At 36.0% G+C, this 16912-nt stretch overlaps 1 protein-coding gene across 8 annotated transcripts in view; it reads left to right on the forward strand.

Moving 5' to 3' along the window:
- Nucleotides 1–16912, forward strand: part of BBS9 (Bardet-Biedl syndrome 9) — a 421646-nt gene that overhangs the window by 160432 nt on the left and 244302 nt on the right. For all 8 annotated transcript variants that reach the window (XM_046670725.1, XM_046670730.1, XM_046670726.1 and 5 more), the window contains 4 exons: nt 2789–2970; nt 7476–7552; nt 10487–10540; nt 15705–15807. In XM_046670725.1, coding sequence (XP_046526681.1) covers nt 2789–2970; nt 7476–7552; nt 10487–10540; nt 15705–15807 — 416 coding nt within the window. The remainder of the gene's footprint in view (nt 1–2788; nt 2971–7475; nt 7553–10486; nt 10541–15704; nt 15808–16912) is intronic.

Below are 16912 nucleotides of genomic sequence, written 5' to 3' on the forward strand. Positions count from 1 at the left end.
TTCCAGCATAAAATTCTGTCATTCACAGAATTTATGCATCAACTCACATGGACAATATTGTTAAATAATGTTTTTTAAGGAAAAGATTTAAAAAAAAATCTTGATTGTGATTTTCTTTTCCTCTTTATACTTAAATTGGGCTTAACTTTAGGAACAATATGTATATATTTAAAAAATTTTCCTTTGGATTAAGATACCAAGTGATGACATTTCTTATTTACTAAGCAGTGCTATAGGTCTGAGTCAAAGTGCCTGTCCCATCATAGATGTTTTAGATAGAAATTCCACTGATGTATTCTTGATGTGTTAGAGCTTGTCTTAGTGTTCCTTTGGTTTTATTCCATGTTATTCCAGGTTTTATTGCATGTATTTCTGCAATGTTAAATGAATTTATCTATAGTCTACATTTCTGTTATTTGATCTAAATTATATGCCATGGCTCTGATGCTATTGACAATAAAAAGTAAATTACTTAAAGTTTGTAATTTATTGTCAAGACATTCTGGTGACATTTGGTAAGTGCTTTCAGTGCTGAAGACCCTGGCTCCTCCCTTTTATGTTTGGACACCTCAAGCACCAATAAAGAATTTTTTTTTGAAAGTCTGAAGAAATATATGTATATACGACTACTCAAACTCTTCCTCTCTGAACTCAGAAACTTAATAGGTTCAGATAAATTTTAGATAAATCCCTTGTGTCTAAATTGTTGCTATTTGCTCTCTAAAATGGTAGAATGAAACTGATTCAATAATAAGCCATACAACTCAAAGACCAAATAAATTTGGATAGTGAGGGATACTTGTAGTGGGTCATGTTAGGTTTCCTATATTATAGGCCACTCAAAGGGTGAAGGTGAAATGGAAATACCCTTCTGGACTCAAAGAACCAATGCTCGCTACATTCTCTGAGAAGCCAGCCAAAGATCTGCCCTTTAGTGTCCTAGAGTTTCCTGGAGACTCACTGGGTTCCCAGACCTTGGTGGGGCTGGATGGAATGGGGAACAGATTACAGTCACAACTCAGAGGGAACAGAGATTTACCCTCTTGAAACGGTCTTGTCAGAGCTGGAAGTTAGGATTTCCATGGCCACTAGGTGGCTTCGCTTCCCTGCAAAAAAAGAGTCAAGCCCAGAGGTACTATGGGGTCACTTTTCACACTTTATTTTAGGAAAATAATTATATTTTGGGAGTATTTATTTTCTGAGCTAGATTGACAGAACCTATTCATAAAACTTAAAGACCTTTGAGATCATCTAATCTCATCTTCTCATTTTCGAGAGAAAGAACATTTAGGAAGACTTCCCTAAGACTTCTCTATATAGGGGCAGAGTCAGAGCTAGAACGCGAGTTCCCGGACTCCTGGTCTAGATCTTTAGCTGTTGAATCAGTGACATCAATCTATGTTTATTTCTCTGAAGCCACACCGCAGGATTATGGGGTAGTGACTGTGCCTAAGCCCTGGAGAAGGTGTGTCTAGGAATGTTGTGTTGAAGGCAGGTGGTAAAGTGGATCCTGGTGGCTACCTTATGGGAAGGATTGAGCAATGGTACTATCTACTGTCAACCAAGTTGGGCTTTTCGATTAATGAGGTGACCACTTGCCATGACCCAAAATTGGGGAGTTTTAAAAATTCTTATTCATTCTGAATAAGGCCTTGACCCTTATATGCCCTATCTCCTTTTCTTCAGATAAATAGCACTATTTTTTTCAAGCTCTTTTCTCTCTCAAATTTTCTGTTATTTTTGATTAATATTTAATCTTTAGAACAGGGTTGGAATCCCTACCCCCTCCTTTTTTTTTTTTTAAATCAAAGGCTACTAGGAAACATAAATTTATTATGTATCAGCTCAAAATGACTTCTGACAATGTTGAATTTTTTTCTTCTGGGCAAGCTGAGGAGGAAGCAAATAGTGTTCATCTTTACTTTTTATAGCAACTTCAGTAAAACTTACAACTTTTATTTTTAAAAATGGTATGCTACAATTATCTATAATATATATTATGGCTAGTTTCTACAGTAAAACAGAGAGAAGGAAGAGAGAAGGAAGAGTGAAAGGATGGAGTGGAAAAGACATAATCAGGATGAATGATGGAGAAAGAGCTACTTAATGAGAAAATGGAAAACTTCTATTGAAGAGTGAAGGGAAAGAGTAAACAGACCAGAAAACTACTTGAGTAGGATTGTGTGTGAAGGAAGCCATCCATGGTGGGTGGACCTGGGGAAAGAGGGCAGACGTGAATCCCAAAGTTAGGGAGAAGGAAAAGGAAAAGCGTAGGGTGTGCATTTCTCTTCAGGGCCTCCCAGGGCTTACTCTACGAACCTTCATTGCCATTGCCCCGGATTGTCCTATCTTTGCTCCTGTGCCTCAACCCTGGTCTTCACCAGGCAGCAGCCCAGCTCTCCATCCACTGTAGCTCCACAGTGTTGTTCACATGCTTATTATGACTCTGCCAAGTGGTGGCTGGAGTGAAGATTAAATGCTACCGTGCTTGAAAAGCTCCTAGAGCAGGATTTGCCATGTGGTTAGGTCCCCCAAAGTGGCAGCTATTGTCACAGTTGTTAAGCTTTTTCCCTCCTGTAATGAATTATAACATTGGGAGTACTTCTATAAATATAAATCATGTTTGAAACATTTGAACTGAGTCTTTGATATAAAACTTTAGAAATAGCTAAACCATATAGCCGTTTTCTTAATGGTATGTTGAAGATGAATTAAATAAAAAATGTAGTTGGTCAAGTCAAAATCCACTTCAAATTTTAATTGCCTCATTCTCTCTTCCTTATTGTAGGGATTTAAAGGGAGTGATAGTCACTCTGAGTGATGATGGTCACTTGCAGTGTTCATACCTGGGAACAGACCCTTCTTTGTTCCAAGCTCCAAAAGTTGAATCTAGAGAACTAAACTATGACGAACTTGATATAGAATTGAAAGAACTGCAGAAAATCATCAAAGATGTTAACAAATCACAAGGTATCTCATGTGCAGCTTTTTATGGTTTGATTTTAGTATTCATTGTAAAATTCATATCGTTTTGTTTATGGATAATGTTTTGTACCTGTTAGTTAACCACCCCCCAGGCTGAAAGTCATATTTGTAAAAACAGTGTTGCTCCTTAGTACACTGTCTTTGTCCTTAATTTGCATTTTATAGCTTCTGAGAAATATGACCTATTTAAGATAATGCTTTTGTTTCAGGGATAGTGCTATTAGTTTTTTTCTTTAAACTCCAAGAAAGGAATAAGTACTTCTTTGGCTAGTGGTTTCAGGCCTTGAGAAGAGCATTAAATTGTAGAATGGTCATTTATGAACTTGTAATAGCCCTGAAAAAATTTTAGTTGCTTCTTTTAAAAGAAACCAAAACAGTGCATGAGTTACCACTTTGTTGCTAAAAATGTAGTCATTTGCAGCTTAGCGATGTAATTTATGTTTGTAGTTAATTAGCCGTCCAAATGGAGTGTAGCCTTCGGTATGCTGATTTCTAATGACTCAGAGGCTGATGATTTTTCAGTTCCTGAGTTTTGAATAACTCAATATTATCTTACTTTGGGATTCACAAGGGTATAATTTTATTGTAAATTAAAAGGAGAAACAAAACACCAATCCTGCAGTTTGAGTTGGACATGTGAAAAGCATTACTTTACATTCCCTTCTCAGGGTCAGGTAAAAGTATTTTTTTAATGAGAAAAAATATGGACTATTTTCACATAAAAGAAATGTTAAAACAAGTAGGAATAATAAAAGAAGCAGAGCATCAAAAGCCAACCAAAACAGCAGAGCCAATCTTACTCCTGCTCCAGTCACTGTGTTAGATTTATGTAGTCTTGACTCTATGTTACCAAGACAGATTCAGAGGAATTTAGATAATATATTTAAAAATATGAATATTAAAATGAAATCATTATGCTTTGGCTTCACACATTCTCTTAGAAAGTTTTGAAAGTAAACCAGTGAAACTTAGGGTTTTTTTAAGTACCTCCATTACTTAAAAACCTATTTGTTGTCAATACCCCCCTGTCAAGTGGAGAATGGTTAAAACTGGATGTGTCATATCGCAATATACAATTTTCCATTTTTGATACTAGTGTTTTGGGGATTCATTTAATTATGTGTCATTTTGTCATTTAAAAATGTAATTGGGAAACAGTTCATTAAATAACCTTAATGTGGCTTTTCACTCCAAATTTTGTGTCTTTCCCAAGACACACACGCACACACACACACACAAGATTTCTGCTTTTCCCAAAAAACAATGTGCTGGTTATATCTTGATTAATACTTCATTGTCTAAAACATTTCTGAGAAAAATCCCTTAGAGCTAAAAGTTATTTTTTGGTGGCCATGGTGATGCCCTTGGGTGAGAAGAGTTAGGCTGCTTTACTTGTCATTACCTTGATCCTTCTGTGTTTCTTGAAACAACTGCTAATTAAGCTAGGGATGTACCCACAGATTGGGGTGCAAAGTTCATTATTTATATAACCTCAAATTTTAGCTTATGTTTGAAGTTCCCTGCCCCTTCTATGCCACCATCATTTGGTTTTATCCTAAAAAAGAAACAAAGAGAAACTTTTAAGAAAGATAGACTTTTAAAATACTCCATGACTAGATATGAAAAAAAATTTAGTATTCTCTACCCTTATAAAATCGTGATGTATTTGTTTATTAAAATACCTGTAATTATATAAAAGCACCAAATCATTTTTCATTACAGAAAATTATGAGAAGTTAAAACTCTGAACTTTTTGATGACCTCTATTCATTTAAATGCCACTTATTTTAGTACAGAGACTTTAACTTGCAAAAAAAGTTCACAGTCTTGTGGGTTATGTTCAGTACTTAAAGCTTTTTTTATTTCTTCAAAGCAAGTGTTGCAGCAAAATTTAAAGCCAATTTAAAGAGTACATTTCGTTGTACACATGGTGTATATTATCTACTGTAATAAAAGTGTTTTTGAAGCTGATTTTATGTGTGTAAGTTACATGAGGAATGTATGTTCTAAGCATGAAATTATAGTAATAATTTCTGTATGGCTCATGGATTTTGAGGCTTTTCATACTCAATTCATTAGTGTGAATCCTGCATAGCATTTCTGTTACCAGTAGTCAACAAGATCTGTCAGTAGGCACTTTCAAAGACAGAGTTTCCTTATGATTTAGACAGTTGATCATGTTCTCTACTTGGAGTGGGTGTGAAGGAGTGGGTATGATGTTGAGATAGATTCCCACACGGTGGGTCTTCAGGAGAGAAAGGCGAGCACTAAGACGTGGGCATATAAATGATAGTCTGCACCTCATTTGAAATATGTCTAGGATAACTAAATTGACTGTACCATTGTGTATGAGAAACATTTGTACTTGGTGACCTTGTGGGGAGGTGTGTTGTTGAGGGTTATGTCTGGGTCTGAATACCCAAATAAGGTGGCTTAAACAAGGCCGAAGTTCATTTCTTTCTCATGGAAAAGAAGTCCAGCAATGGGCAGTCCAGGGTTGGGCTGGCAGTTCCGTTGTCATCAGGGACTCCAATTCCTTCTCTCTCAAGGCCATCTATTGGTCCAGGATGGCTTCTGGAACTCCTGCCTTCACATCTGCAGCTGAGTCAGCCTCCTTAAGGATCTTTCCTGGAAGCCACACCCTAAGCAGCTTCTGCTCATATCTCACTGGCCACTCTAAGCTGCAAAAGAGACTGGGAAATTTTGTGTTTTAGCTGAGCACTTTGTTGCTTAGAATAAAATTGGGCTTCTTTAAGTAAATAAGAACTGAAGAATGGTTATTGGGTGGGCAATGAGCAGTGTTTTGTATTCTCACTAAGTTTTGGAAATTCCTTTTCTAAATAGTGCAGTATTGGTGGGAATGCCTGATGGCAATTGTAGGCAGTTCTTCTCTTTGTGAGACAGCTGATTCATGTGGCAACGTCCAAGTGCTTTCTGTATTTTCAGTTAGCCATCCTCAGTGTGTGTGGGATGTTTCCTCTCAGGGTCACAGGCTGATTTCAGCGGTTCCAGGCATTATGTGCAAATATGATATCCAGGGAAGAAGAGAGCTATTTCTCCCAAGTCTCCCCTTTTATTAGGGAGGAATAGCTTTCCCAGAAGCATGTGCCAGCACTCCCCACTCCCAACTTCCCTTACCTCCTATCTGCCAGGGTTAAGCCCCTTGCTCATGTGTAAAACAGCAAATGGTCAGGGGAATGGAATCACCATGATTGGATTTGACCAATTCAGTGACTTTGAGAAGGTGAATGCCTCAACAGAATTAGGGATCTGCCACAAAGAAGGAGTGGGGAAGAATGGATGTTAAGTGGGCAGCCAGTAGTCTATCATATGTATATATGTGCATATACACACACAAATATGTGCGTAAATATTATTTATGTTTCTTATTTATTTAGGATCTCTGTCAGTTGATCATAATATGTCATCATGCACTATAATTTTTTCTTTTTTGGTGAGGAAGATTAGCCCTGGGCTAACATCTGTTGCCAATCTTCCTCTATTTTATGTGGGATGCTGCCACAGCATGGCTTGATGAATGGTGTGTAGGTCCATGGCTGGGATCCAAACCGTGAACCCTGGGCTGCTGAAACTGAGCGTGTGAACTTAACCACTACGCCACTGGGCAGGCCCCAATATAAACATTTTTTAAATTGTGAAATTTTAAGTTGTGAAAATAACATTAATATGGGAAAATAATTCAAACAGTACTAAAAGGGTAAACCCGAGCTCTTAGTTCCACTAGATTATTTAAAGATAACTTTTATCAAGAGTTTTTGTGTATTCTTTAAGAAAATTTTCATGGTTATGTAATTATTTTTACACAAGTATTTGCATATTAGACACAGTGTGCTATGCCTTGCCCTTAAAAAAAATTGATTGGCTCCTCTTGGAATTCTTTTCAGTATGTAAAGATGGAGAGCATTCTTATTTACAGCCTTGGACTTTGGACCATTGTGCAGTATGGATGTACCATACTTTAGCCAACCATTTTCCTATTAATAGAAATAACGGAGATTTAGGTTGTTTTTAGTTTTGCTTTTGTTTTTGCTTTTAGTAACTTCCAGCATCAGAGAACCTCCTTGGGCATGTCTGCAAGTATTGGATAAATGCTTGGGAGTGGATTGTTAGGTCACAGGACATGTACTTTTTACATTTTGATAGTTTTAGCTAACTCACTTTCAAAAAGGTTGTGCTAATTTGGGCTTCTACCAGTACTTAAGGAGAGGGCATTGAAATTCCCAGCACTGGTCAGTCAGTAAGTTACATCTCACCTATTGTCTTTGGAGAAAGAGACAAGTTTTCTGTACAATATTGTAGAGGGAAAAGAATTAGCATCAAGCTTCTAATTCTGTAATGCATTAGTTTTTTCAAACTATGTGTATGTTTATGGGTTTCTTTTGATATATGGTATAGATAAACCTTAAAAAATTATATATAGTAGGTCTACTTTATGATTAAATATCTTTCTTTTTCTTTTTAAATTACAGGTGTTTGGCCCATGATTGAGAAAGAAGATGACTTAAAAGTTTCTGCCATGGTTTCTCCTAACTTTGATTCAGTGTCTGTAGGTATATTTTCAGGATTTAAAAGGGTTTATGATGGCGGTGGACTCTGATGAATTTTGGTCAAAATGTATTGGCTTAAATTCTGGGCCTCTAGATAGAAACTTTAGAGAGGATAGCAACTTTTAGTCTTTGTTACTATCTAAAAAAACCATTTTTAGCCTCAGTGTAGTAAAGAGTTCTTTAGGCAGGATTTCTATATAAAAAAAGGGGAGGGAGGGAGAAGAGTAGAAGGAGTTCTTGCCATTATTCTGAATCTACCTTTTCTTTTTTTTAACTTTTTCAGTACCAGAGTATTCAGATAATCCTAATCCAGATGTGTAATACTGATCCCACAAGATTTTTGTTGCAGGTTCAATGAGATAACGTTTATGGAAGGCCTACCTCGGGGTTTAGTAATTTATAGTCTTCAAGACATTATGGTGATTGTGGTCGGGGGATAGTTTAAAAGTAAACAGTTGGGCCAGGAATTATTTTCCCCCATTTCTATCTGTGTGACCCAGGAAAGGTATTTAGTTTTCCTAGTCTCAATTTTCTCATCTGTAAAATGGGAATAATAATAAAATCTACTTTGTTGCATTGTTATAATTAACCAACGTCACTATAATAATGAAATTACAGTTTAGTTCTTCCAACATTGTTGTTGTCATCATCATCATCATAGTCATCACCACCACCACCAGCACCACAACCATCACCGCCACCACCTTCATTCCGTTGCTTGTCTCATTCACTGCCATATCCTTAGTGTTTGTCACATAATGGATGCTCAGTATATATTTGCTCTATGAATGAGTGAATAGAGCTGAGAAACAAGAAGGATGAGGGCGTCTGTCCATGGTTATGTTACCCTATCTCCTCGTTTAGTCTTCTGTGAGCACTTGGTAGATTATGACTGCTTGCATGGTCTCGCTGCTTGCAGTTTGGGCAAATCTATTAAATTCCTCTGTGTCTGTTCCAAAAGTTGGTCAATTTAGGCAGTGATTGAAGTGATAGTATTTGAAGTTCGTGTTATATAATTTTGCCTAGGAAATGACTCTGATATTTGGTGTTAGAGCATAATATAGTAACTAGTTGTCATGTTTTCAAAGATTAATCTTGGCATAAAAAGCCAACTCAAGTTGTGATAAAAATCACGTTAACATTGCTGTAGTATAGTAAGTTGGATATACTTAAAAAAAATAGGACTGTATATGAAAGAAACATTCACTCAGCTGAGTAGCATAGAAGAGGCACTGTTTGAAACGTTGGCCATTCAGCACACACCATTTCTCACTCTACCTGAAGGGTGTAGTCTGAGTGGAACATTTCTGCTTAGTTAGCTGACAAATGTACACACATTTTCTTGCCTTGGAAATGATTCTTTTTTTCCTTTGGGCAACTTATATAATTTTTTCTAGGTTCTCTTAAACATAGGCTATTTGGAATGAGGAATTCCCTTTCTGTTCTTTAGCAACTTTTGATCTTTGTAGTACAAGGCCTTGTGTAATAGCACAGTATTGTAATATATATTTCCCTGTTGGTAACCTGGAGTGCTGTTTCCTCTTTACTAGGTGTCTTTTTCCAGTTTCATTTCCCGTCTTACTATTTTTTCCTTCTTAAGAGATTCTTGAGAGTATCGTATTCATCCCACTGGAAAACATTAGCCCAACGATTTATGTGGCTGTGGTGCCCTAGTGTTTTCCTATAGCCATTTCTCTCTGGGTATAATTTTATGTTCTTAAAAGACTGTTGTCCTTGAAGTATCTAGGTGTTTAGACATGGATTGAAAAGAGCAGGAAACAGGAGATCTTGGTTGCTCTTTTAGATCTGTGGACAACTAAATGTAAAACATTTCCTGGATTTTGGGTAATACTAGAGCAAAAAGCCTGGCTTAATATTTTATTTTGAATCATTATTATGAAAGCACATATCCAAAAAATAATATAATTTGTATTAGAATAGGATCTTTTGTAGCAGAGACGAGCATTGCTATCCTATCTTCTTGATTGAGAAGTTGGATCAGGGTTCGTGTATGGTTTCCTATAGAGTCATAAATAGAATATGAATCTTCCAACCCTTAATTCTACTGATACCCATTACATCATAGCAATCCCCTTGCTTAGAAGTGGCTTAGTTTTTCTTAGTAAAAAATTTTGAATAAGTTAATTTAAGGCACAATGGATCTATTCATTTGTTGGATAGAGACTTTATGATCTTAATTGTTCCCCAGGAATTAGTATGGGCATTATTAGAAAATATGTTACCCCTTGGTCTTATTCTGTCATAGAGTGAGCATTTTTTTCCTCTCAATCTGCCACTCTAAAAAATAAGTTATAAGTTATAAGGAAGTGTTTGCTCTATTATGTTATACTCTGAATTCTTTAAGAGGTAGGACCAGGTAACCCAGGCTGATGCTCAAAGAGTGAACTAGTTTATGATATTGCTAGTTAAAAAAAATGCACTCCTACTTTTATTTTTTTTCTAGGTGGAAGGCCACTCAATCTTTATATCATTAGTTATATATCTTGGATACATATTATTAATCAGAATAAAACATACCTTTGGCAAGTTGAAAATACAAGGACCTAAAAGAGTGACATGTTTATCTAGAAAATACAAGGAGGCCTTCTTCTATATAATATAAAGAACGAGTTAATAGAATTAGTTTCAACATTTAAATAAATTTGGCAATAGAGTAGTTAATAATAAAATAGCTGACCTTTTCTCCCCTTTTGTGGGGGATAGGTTTTTTAACATTAGCTCATGACTTTCCAGATGAAGGCCTCCAGAAAGCCACATTGACTCTTAATCTGTCATTAGAGTGATAAATCCTTTATAGTTAGTTACCTATTTTGGTGATGGGAAGTATATATCGCCTCCCTTGTGGTCACTAATTGACGTCTAATATTGAAACTGTTCTTTCCTTTCTTCTCTTCTGAATTCTGTGTTTACAGCAAGCTACTGATGTTGAAGTGGGAACTGACCTTGTCCGTTCAGTCACAGTGAAGGTATTGTACCATGGTTGCAAAGAATGTTACACATTTCATCACACCTGTCACTGTTGTCACCCTATAACTAGCTTAGGAAATGTAAAACACTTGAAATGTGTAAGTTTTCCCTAGCTTTGGGTAGTGAATGGATAATCTTCGTTGTTTCCTATAAATATAAAACTGATAATTGCCTTTATAGCAATATGTGTGTAATATAAACAATTGTCATGACTCATTCCTACCATTATTTAAATGTGTACTATGTTCTGGGGTCTTTTTCTAGAAGCAAAATTATCATTTTAAATATGCTAAAGGAATTGTGTCATCACCATTCATAATAGGCCAACCAGTTGATTGCAGCATCATACATATATTGGGGAATCATATGAATGTTAATAATATCTTTCCACTTTGTATGATTATGTGTGTGTTTGAAAAGAATTCCCAGTCGTCTATCTGCCATAACATTAGCTTTAAATGGATGTATTTATAGTAAGAAAATATTAAATGAAGAAGCCACAAACTAGAGTAGTGACAAATTGATAGTCCTAAAAAAATAGAATATGAAGGATGTAGTTTTGGTTAAGATTTTTAGTTCTGTCATTGTAGAATTTTAGAACTAGAACTCAGATGTGGAACCCTCTTAAGGCATTTAGATTAAAGTGTGGTAATCAGTCAGCACATTATTAAGCTGAAAATATTTATCACTGCCCAGACCCTGGAGCCAGGAAAAGTTGTGGATCTTGGCGATTCTCGTAGTCAAAACTTGGACGGGGCTTTATATTTTCTTAGATTATGGGTTGCTGTCCTTGGAGGGGCTTGACAGGGCACCAGGCTTTACCAATTGTGTTCGCTTACACTGGACCCAGCGGGTGGCCCAAGTGTGGGGATCTTTGGTAGAAGCTGAAGGGAGCCCAATCTTATAACAGTTTCCTAAGCTAATTTTTTTGGATTCTTGCCACTGGAAACAAGGGTGATTTTCCCCCAGTCTCACTCTCCCCTATCCAATCAAAGGCTCTATCTCATTAATACTTCTGAGTCTGGGAAAGCATTGGTGGCAAGAAATCAAACACTTAAGAAGAAAAAAACCATGCAGAGTTCCAGGAATGATCTGTAGACTTTTGCGTAGGGAAAGCTCTGTTATATCTAACTAGTGATATTGTTCAGATACATACACATAATAATTCAGGAGCACACTATAAATTGCAAAAAGAATTCTGGTACCTAACCCAGATAACATTGCTTATGCTAATTTTTTCCCCAACTCCTGCTTATTGCTATAAGTAAGCACGCTTTCCCCTTGCATGCAGTATTAGACTTTTGTGTGTAATACCCACCTTAAAATGATGGCATGGCACTACTGGAAAATTCTCCTTCATTAGTGGCATTTACTGTATTTGAGAATGAATAAGTTACAACTCTCTTCCTTATTGCTGTTATAAGAGCATGAGAAAGAATGCAACACACAAGGGTTGCACAGAATCAGCTGAACTTACACAGCAGACACAGTGACTTCCTAATTCTGTCTGGCAGTTTTTGTACAAATTTCTGTTATAAATCTCTCCTTATAGCCTTTTATAACAACAGCAGCCAAGATATATAACCATGCAAGTTTCCATCATAATAAATCCTGTTAATTGAGAAATTTTTTCCATCCGTTCCAAGTGAATGAAGATGTGGCTACCTTGAGTATGCGTACATGATGCGTGACCATCTCTTCCAGGCGACTAAGGCAGGGTCGTTGTTTGTACTTGGCCTTTGGAGTCATGTTTGTAGATCTAGGATAAAAATTTGCTATTATATTTCCTAAGGATCTTATTTCATTTTGTTAGAAGTGGAAAATAGCGTGGAAAATTCTCATATTATTGTTTTATATTTTCCCCTTAATATTCTATAATTATTTTTCTCCTAAAATATGAGGTTTATGATCTTGCCAAGCCTTTAACTCTTTTTTTGGCTCAAACACAACTCTTCTTTGTTACTGTAGTTATTTTCATTATACATCTCCTTGATTCACATTTGAAAGTGCCTAGCCCATTGTTGGGGTTCAGTAAATCTGTGTGTGAGAGCTATCACGATCGTGCATCTGAACCAAACACAAACGCTTCTTGTAACAATGTAAAATTGTGCGATTGTTGTCTAAGTAGACATTGTTATGCCAGGCAGAGTCAGAATGTCTGCTCTCTTACAAATGGCTTATTACTACCTTAAGGATTTTTCATTTTCACTTTTAAAACTGAGCTCTTGTGGGACGTTCCTTGGTCATAGTTTTTAACTCTCTTGCACATGTTAGCTTGATGGTCTTGGGCATGTTGTTTAGCTTCTCTGAACCTCTATTTTAAAACTGTAAAATGGGATACTTTTTCATTTGAAGAGTTCTCTTGATACTTAACCACAGTTGATTGAGAGCATGGGCTCTGGATTCTGGCAGAAGTGAAGCTGTAGCTCTTCCACTTATAATCAGAGTGGGCTTGGGCAATTTATTTAGCCTCCCTGAGCCACAGTTTTCTCTCCTGTAAAATGTTACTTGATGATAGTACATATTTCACAATGTTGTGAAGATTAAATGAGATAATGCACATAAATAATTCATTAGCATGGTTCCATGAATATAGAAAGCTGCTAATGATTATTATCATTAATATTATTAATTATGTTTAAAGATATGTATACAGACTAGCTTTGTATTATTATTATTAACAGTAAAATATTTAAATTGTGTCCTGTTTATTTAGTGGACTAGCTGTTTGAAAGAATGTTGTCTGTGGTGCTTGTGGAGTTTCTTTTTCCCACAGTTACCATCAAGGTTTTACTAAAAAGGTATTATGTTGTTTATAATGGTCAGATATCATTAAGGAAGCTTTGTTTGTGGCTTGCTGATTTCTCCCACGTGTTCCCAGGGCTTACAAAGTAAAATAGAGGATTCGTTGTTCATTTGCTATGTTTACAGTTTATTTGCATCAAAAGTTGTCCTTTAAAAATTTTACTTTGCAGGTCAAGATCTTTATGTTTAACTTATTTTCAAGTTGTACAGAATACTCGTATCACTTAAAATTAGTACAAAGCATTTACTGAATCTAATTAATATGTGTATATTGTTTGTGGGCCAGTTGTATATTTCTGTATATTGTTTCTTTCTCCATAGTATGTGTGTGTTTATATGTAATTAAAGAGTAGGTGATACATGCCTTTTACTTAAGAGAAAATTCAAAGCTACTTTTCTTAAAAATAAGTATACCCTTACATTATGTCAGTTAGTAATGAAATGTATCTGTTTCGTATACTAGAATCTAATAACGAGACTGAACTGCTCCGTAGCAAAGGGGCCATACAAAAGAGTGGTTCTCAACTTTGGTTGTACATAGGAATCACTTAGGCAGCTGTAAGAATACCAAACCGAGGTCTGCCCCTAGAGATTTGTAACGCTTTTGGTCTAGCAACCCTACCTGGGCAGGTAACTGTGATAAGCCTGGCTTACCATACCAGCCATTTGGATGGACTCATCCAAAGGAGAGTATTCAAAGAGGCTGGGACTTTTAGGAGACAAAATCCAAAGAGAGAATATGCCTAATGGAAGCCAGATCTCTAAGCTTTTTCTTTGATAACCTGAAAATGACCCCCCTTAGCCCTGTGGCCCAGTAGAGATCCTTGGGCCTAATGGTTTCTACTGACGCTTCTCCTCAGGGTGAGTGAGAGAAGTCCTGGCCTTTTTCACCCACACCCACCCTATTTCCCAGGCAAACAGTTACCCCAGAGTTCTTAGCTATTGATTCTAAGTGGTGTGGGAAGACTTTCTTATCATCACCAAGCAAGGGCACCAGTTTGGAATTGCAGCCAGCTTAGAAATGTGGCAGTAAATATTGCCATTCTTTGATATTTTCCAGAATTAGTTATGTTGTATATTTTTGTGTTAAGTGATGGAAGAAAATGTAGTGCCTTGAATGTGTCTAGACTAGTAAATATCCACCTAGAAAGGAAATTTTTAGAGAATAATTAACTTGTGCAAAAGGTAATAGACTGATACTGGATAAGTAATTCATGATGCCACATCTATACATGAAAAGAAGAATAAACACATTTAATATTTCATGACATATTTATTTACCAGCCACGAGGGCAGATTTTTTCTTTGCTTTTGATAGAGCATTTTTAAATTGCTTTATTGAGATATAATTCATGTACCTTATAATTCAGTCAAAGTGTACAATTCAATGATTTTTTGTATATTTGCAGAGTTGTGCAACCATCACCACAATTTAATTTTAGAACATTTTTGTCCCCACTAAAGGAAACCCCATACCCATTAGCTGTCACCTCCTGTCCCTTCCCCCTCTCTGCCCACTCCTGTCCCTAAACAACTACTAATCTATTTTATTTCTCTGTGGATTTGCCTATTCTGGACATTTCATATAAATGGAATCATACAATATGTGGTTCTTCGTGACTGGCTTCTTTTAGTTAGCATAATGTTTTCAAGGTTTACCCGTGTAAATATAGCATGTGTCAGTACTTCATTTCTTTTTCTTATTGAATAATATTTCATTGTATGGATATACCTTATTTTGTTTATCCATTCATCAGTTGATGGACATTTAGGTTTCTTCTATTTTGGGATTTTATGAATAATGCTGCTATGAACATTTGTGTACAAGTTTTTGGGTGGACATATGTTTTCATTTCTCTTGGCATGGAATTTAAAGGCCTTATGGTAAATTTATAATTAATTTTTAAAGAAACTGTCAAACTGTTTTCTTGAGTGGCTGTACCATTTTACATTCCCACCAGCAATATATGAGGGTTCTGGTTTCTCCACATTCTTGCTAACACCTATTTTTGTCTGTCCTTTTGATTATAGCATTTTAGTGGATGTGTAGTAGTATCTTATTGTAGTTTTAAGTTGTATTTCATAGTGACTAAAGATATTGAGCATTTTTTCATGTGATTGTTGGCCATTTGTATGTCTTCCTTGGAGAAAAGTCTATTCACCTCCTTTGCCCAGTTTCTAAGTGGATAGAACATTTTAATCTAATACTTAATGTTAATTTTATGTTTTGTGACTAAATTATTTTTTCTTAGATAATATTTTCTAATTATTTTCTGGTAATTTTTTAAGTAGTTGTGCACTTCTTATCAATTTGGATGAAATTTTATTTTGTATTAATGACAATTTCTGTTTCCTTAGGTCACACTACAGAATCGCGTGGCATTGCAAAAAGCCAAATTATCAGTCTACGTGCAACCACCTTTAGTACTCACTCGTGATCAGTTCACCTTTGAATTTATGGGTAAATGTTTTGTTATAGCTTACAGTTTATCATGGTGTGAGTTGTTTTTAAATTAAAAAAATTTTTATTAGTGTGTTTTTTTCATGGCTATGTTTCTTGCCTGAATGTTGAGACTGGTATCTTCCTGAAATCAATGATTGTGTTGTTTTGCTTATATTTTCCCTCCAAGCATCAAGCATGGAGATTCAATGAATGGTTGTTGAGTTGAAGTAATTACAGACTTCCAAGTGTTTCCCTTAACTAGATGGACCTGTAATTGTACTTAAATACTATAATTTGGAAGGCTTTCTTTATTGGTGTTTCTCTAGTGAGCTATTTAGTGAATCAGAAATGTTTGAAGAAAGAATATTGGCTTTGGAGTCTGCCCTGAATTTGAATTCTGGCTCTGACACTCTCTGGATGTGTAACCTTGGATGAACTACTTTACTAATTACTTGGAGCCTCAGTTTTTTTAACCTACCAAAAGGGGATAATGACACCTGTTTTGTAGGACTGTTTTGAGGATTTAATTAGAAAATGAACCTATGTAAGATATCTGTAATAATGCCTATAATAGTAGACAGGTCATAAATGGCAACTTTTAGTGAGATTTCTTTACAAAGACTCTCTCATGCTGTACCTTTTACATCCAAGTTGTCATTAGGCCTGTTAAAATGATTTCTGAATTCTCTTTCAAGTCTTTTTCTTTGTTTACTGCCGCTGTTTAGTTGAGGATCCTCTCTCTTATTCAAGAAGTCAAGAACATCTCTCTCTTTTTTGCCTTTGTATAACCAACCCTTAGCTGAGTGCCTGGCAGATAGTAGGAACTCAGTAATTATTCACTGAATGAGTGAATGAATGTTTGAAGTAACCTTGTAAGTGGTATCCAACGATTGGATTCTCACTTTATTTGCGAATTTTTCACAATACTTCCAATGTGTCTTTCTAAAGCATTCTAAACAATTTATTTTTCCACTTAAAAACCTCTTAAGGCTCTCTAACGCCGGTTGGAGGTCAGATACATGCAAATAGAAGGCTATGCGCAGTCTGCTAAGTCGCTGCAGTTACATTATATCCATATCCAGTCCCCCCTTCCATTTTCCCCTGCATTTTGTGTTCTAGCCTT

This window comes from Equus quagga, chromosome 8 (assembly GCF_021613505.1).
Source record: "Equus quagga isolate Etosha38 chromosome 8, UCLA_HA_Equagga_1.0, whole genome shotgun sequence".
Taxonomy (NCBI): domain Eukaryota; kingdom Metazoa; phylum Chordata; class Mammalia; order Perissodactyla; family Equidae; genus Equus; species Equus quagga.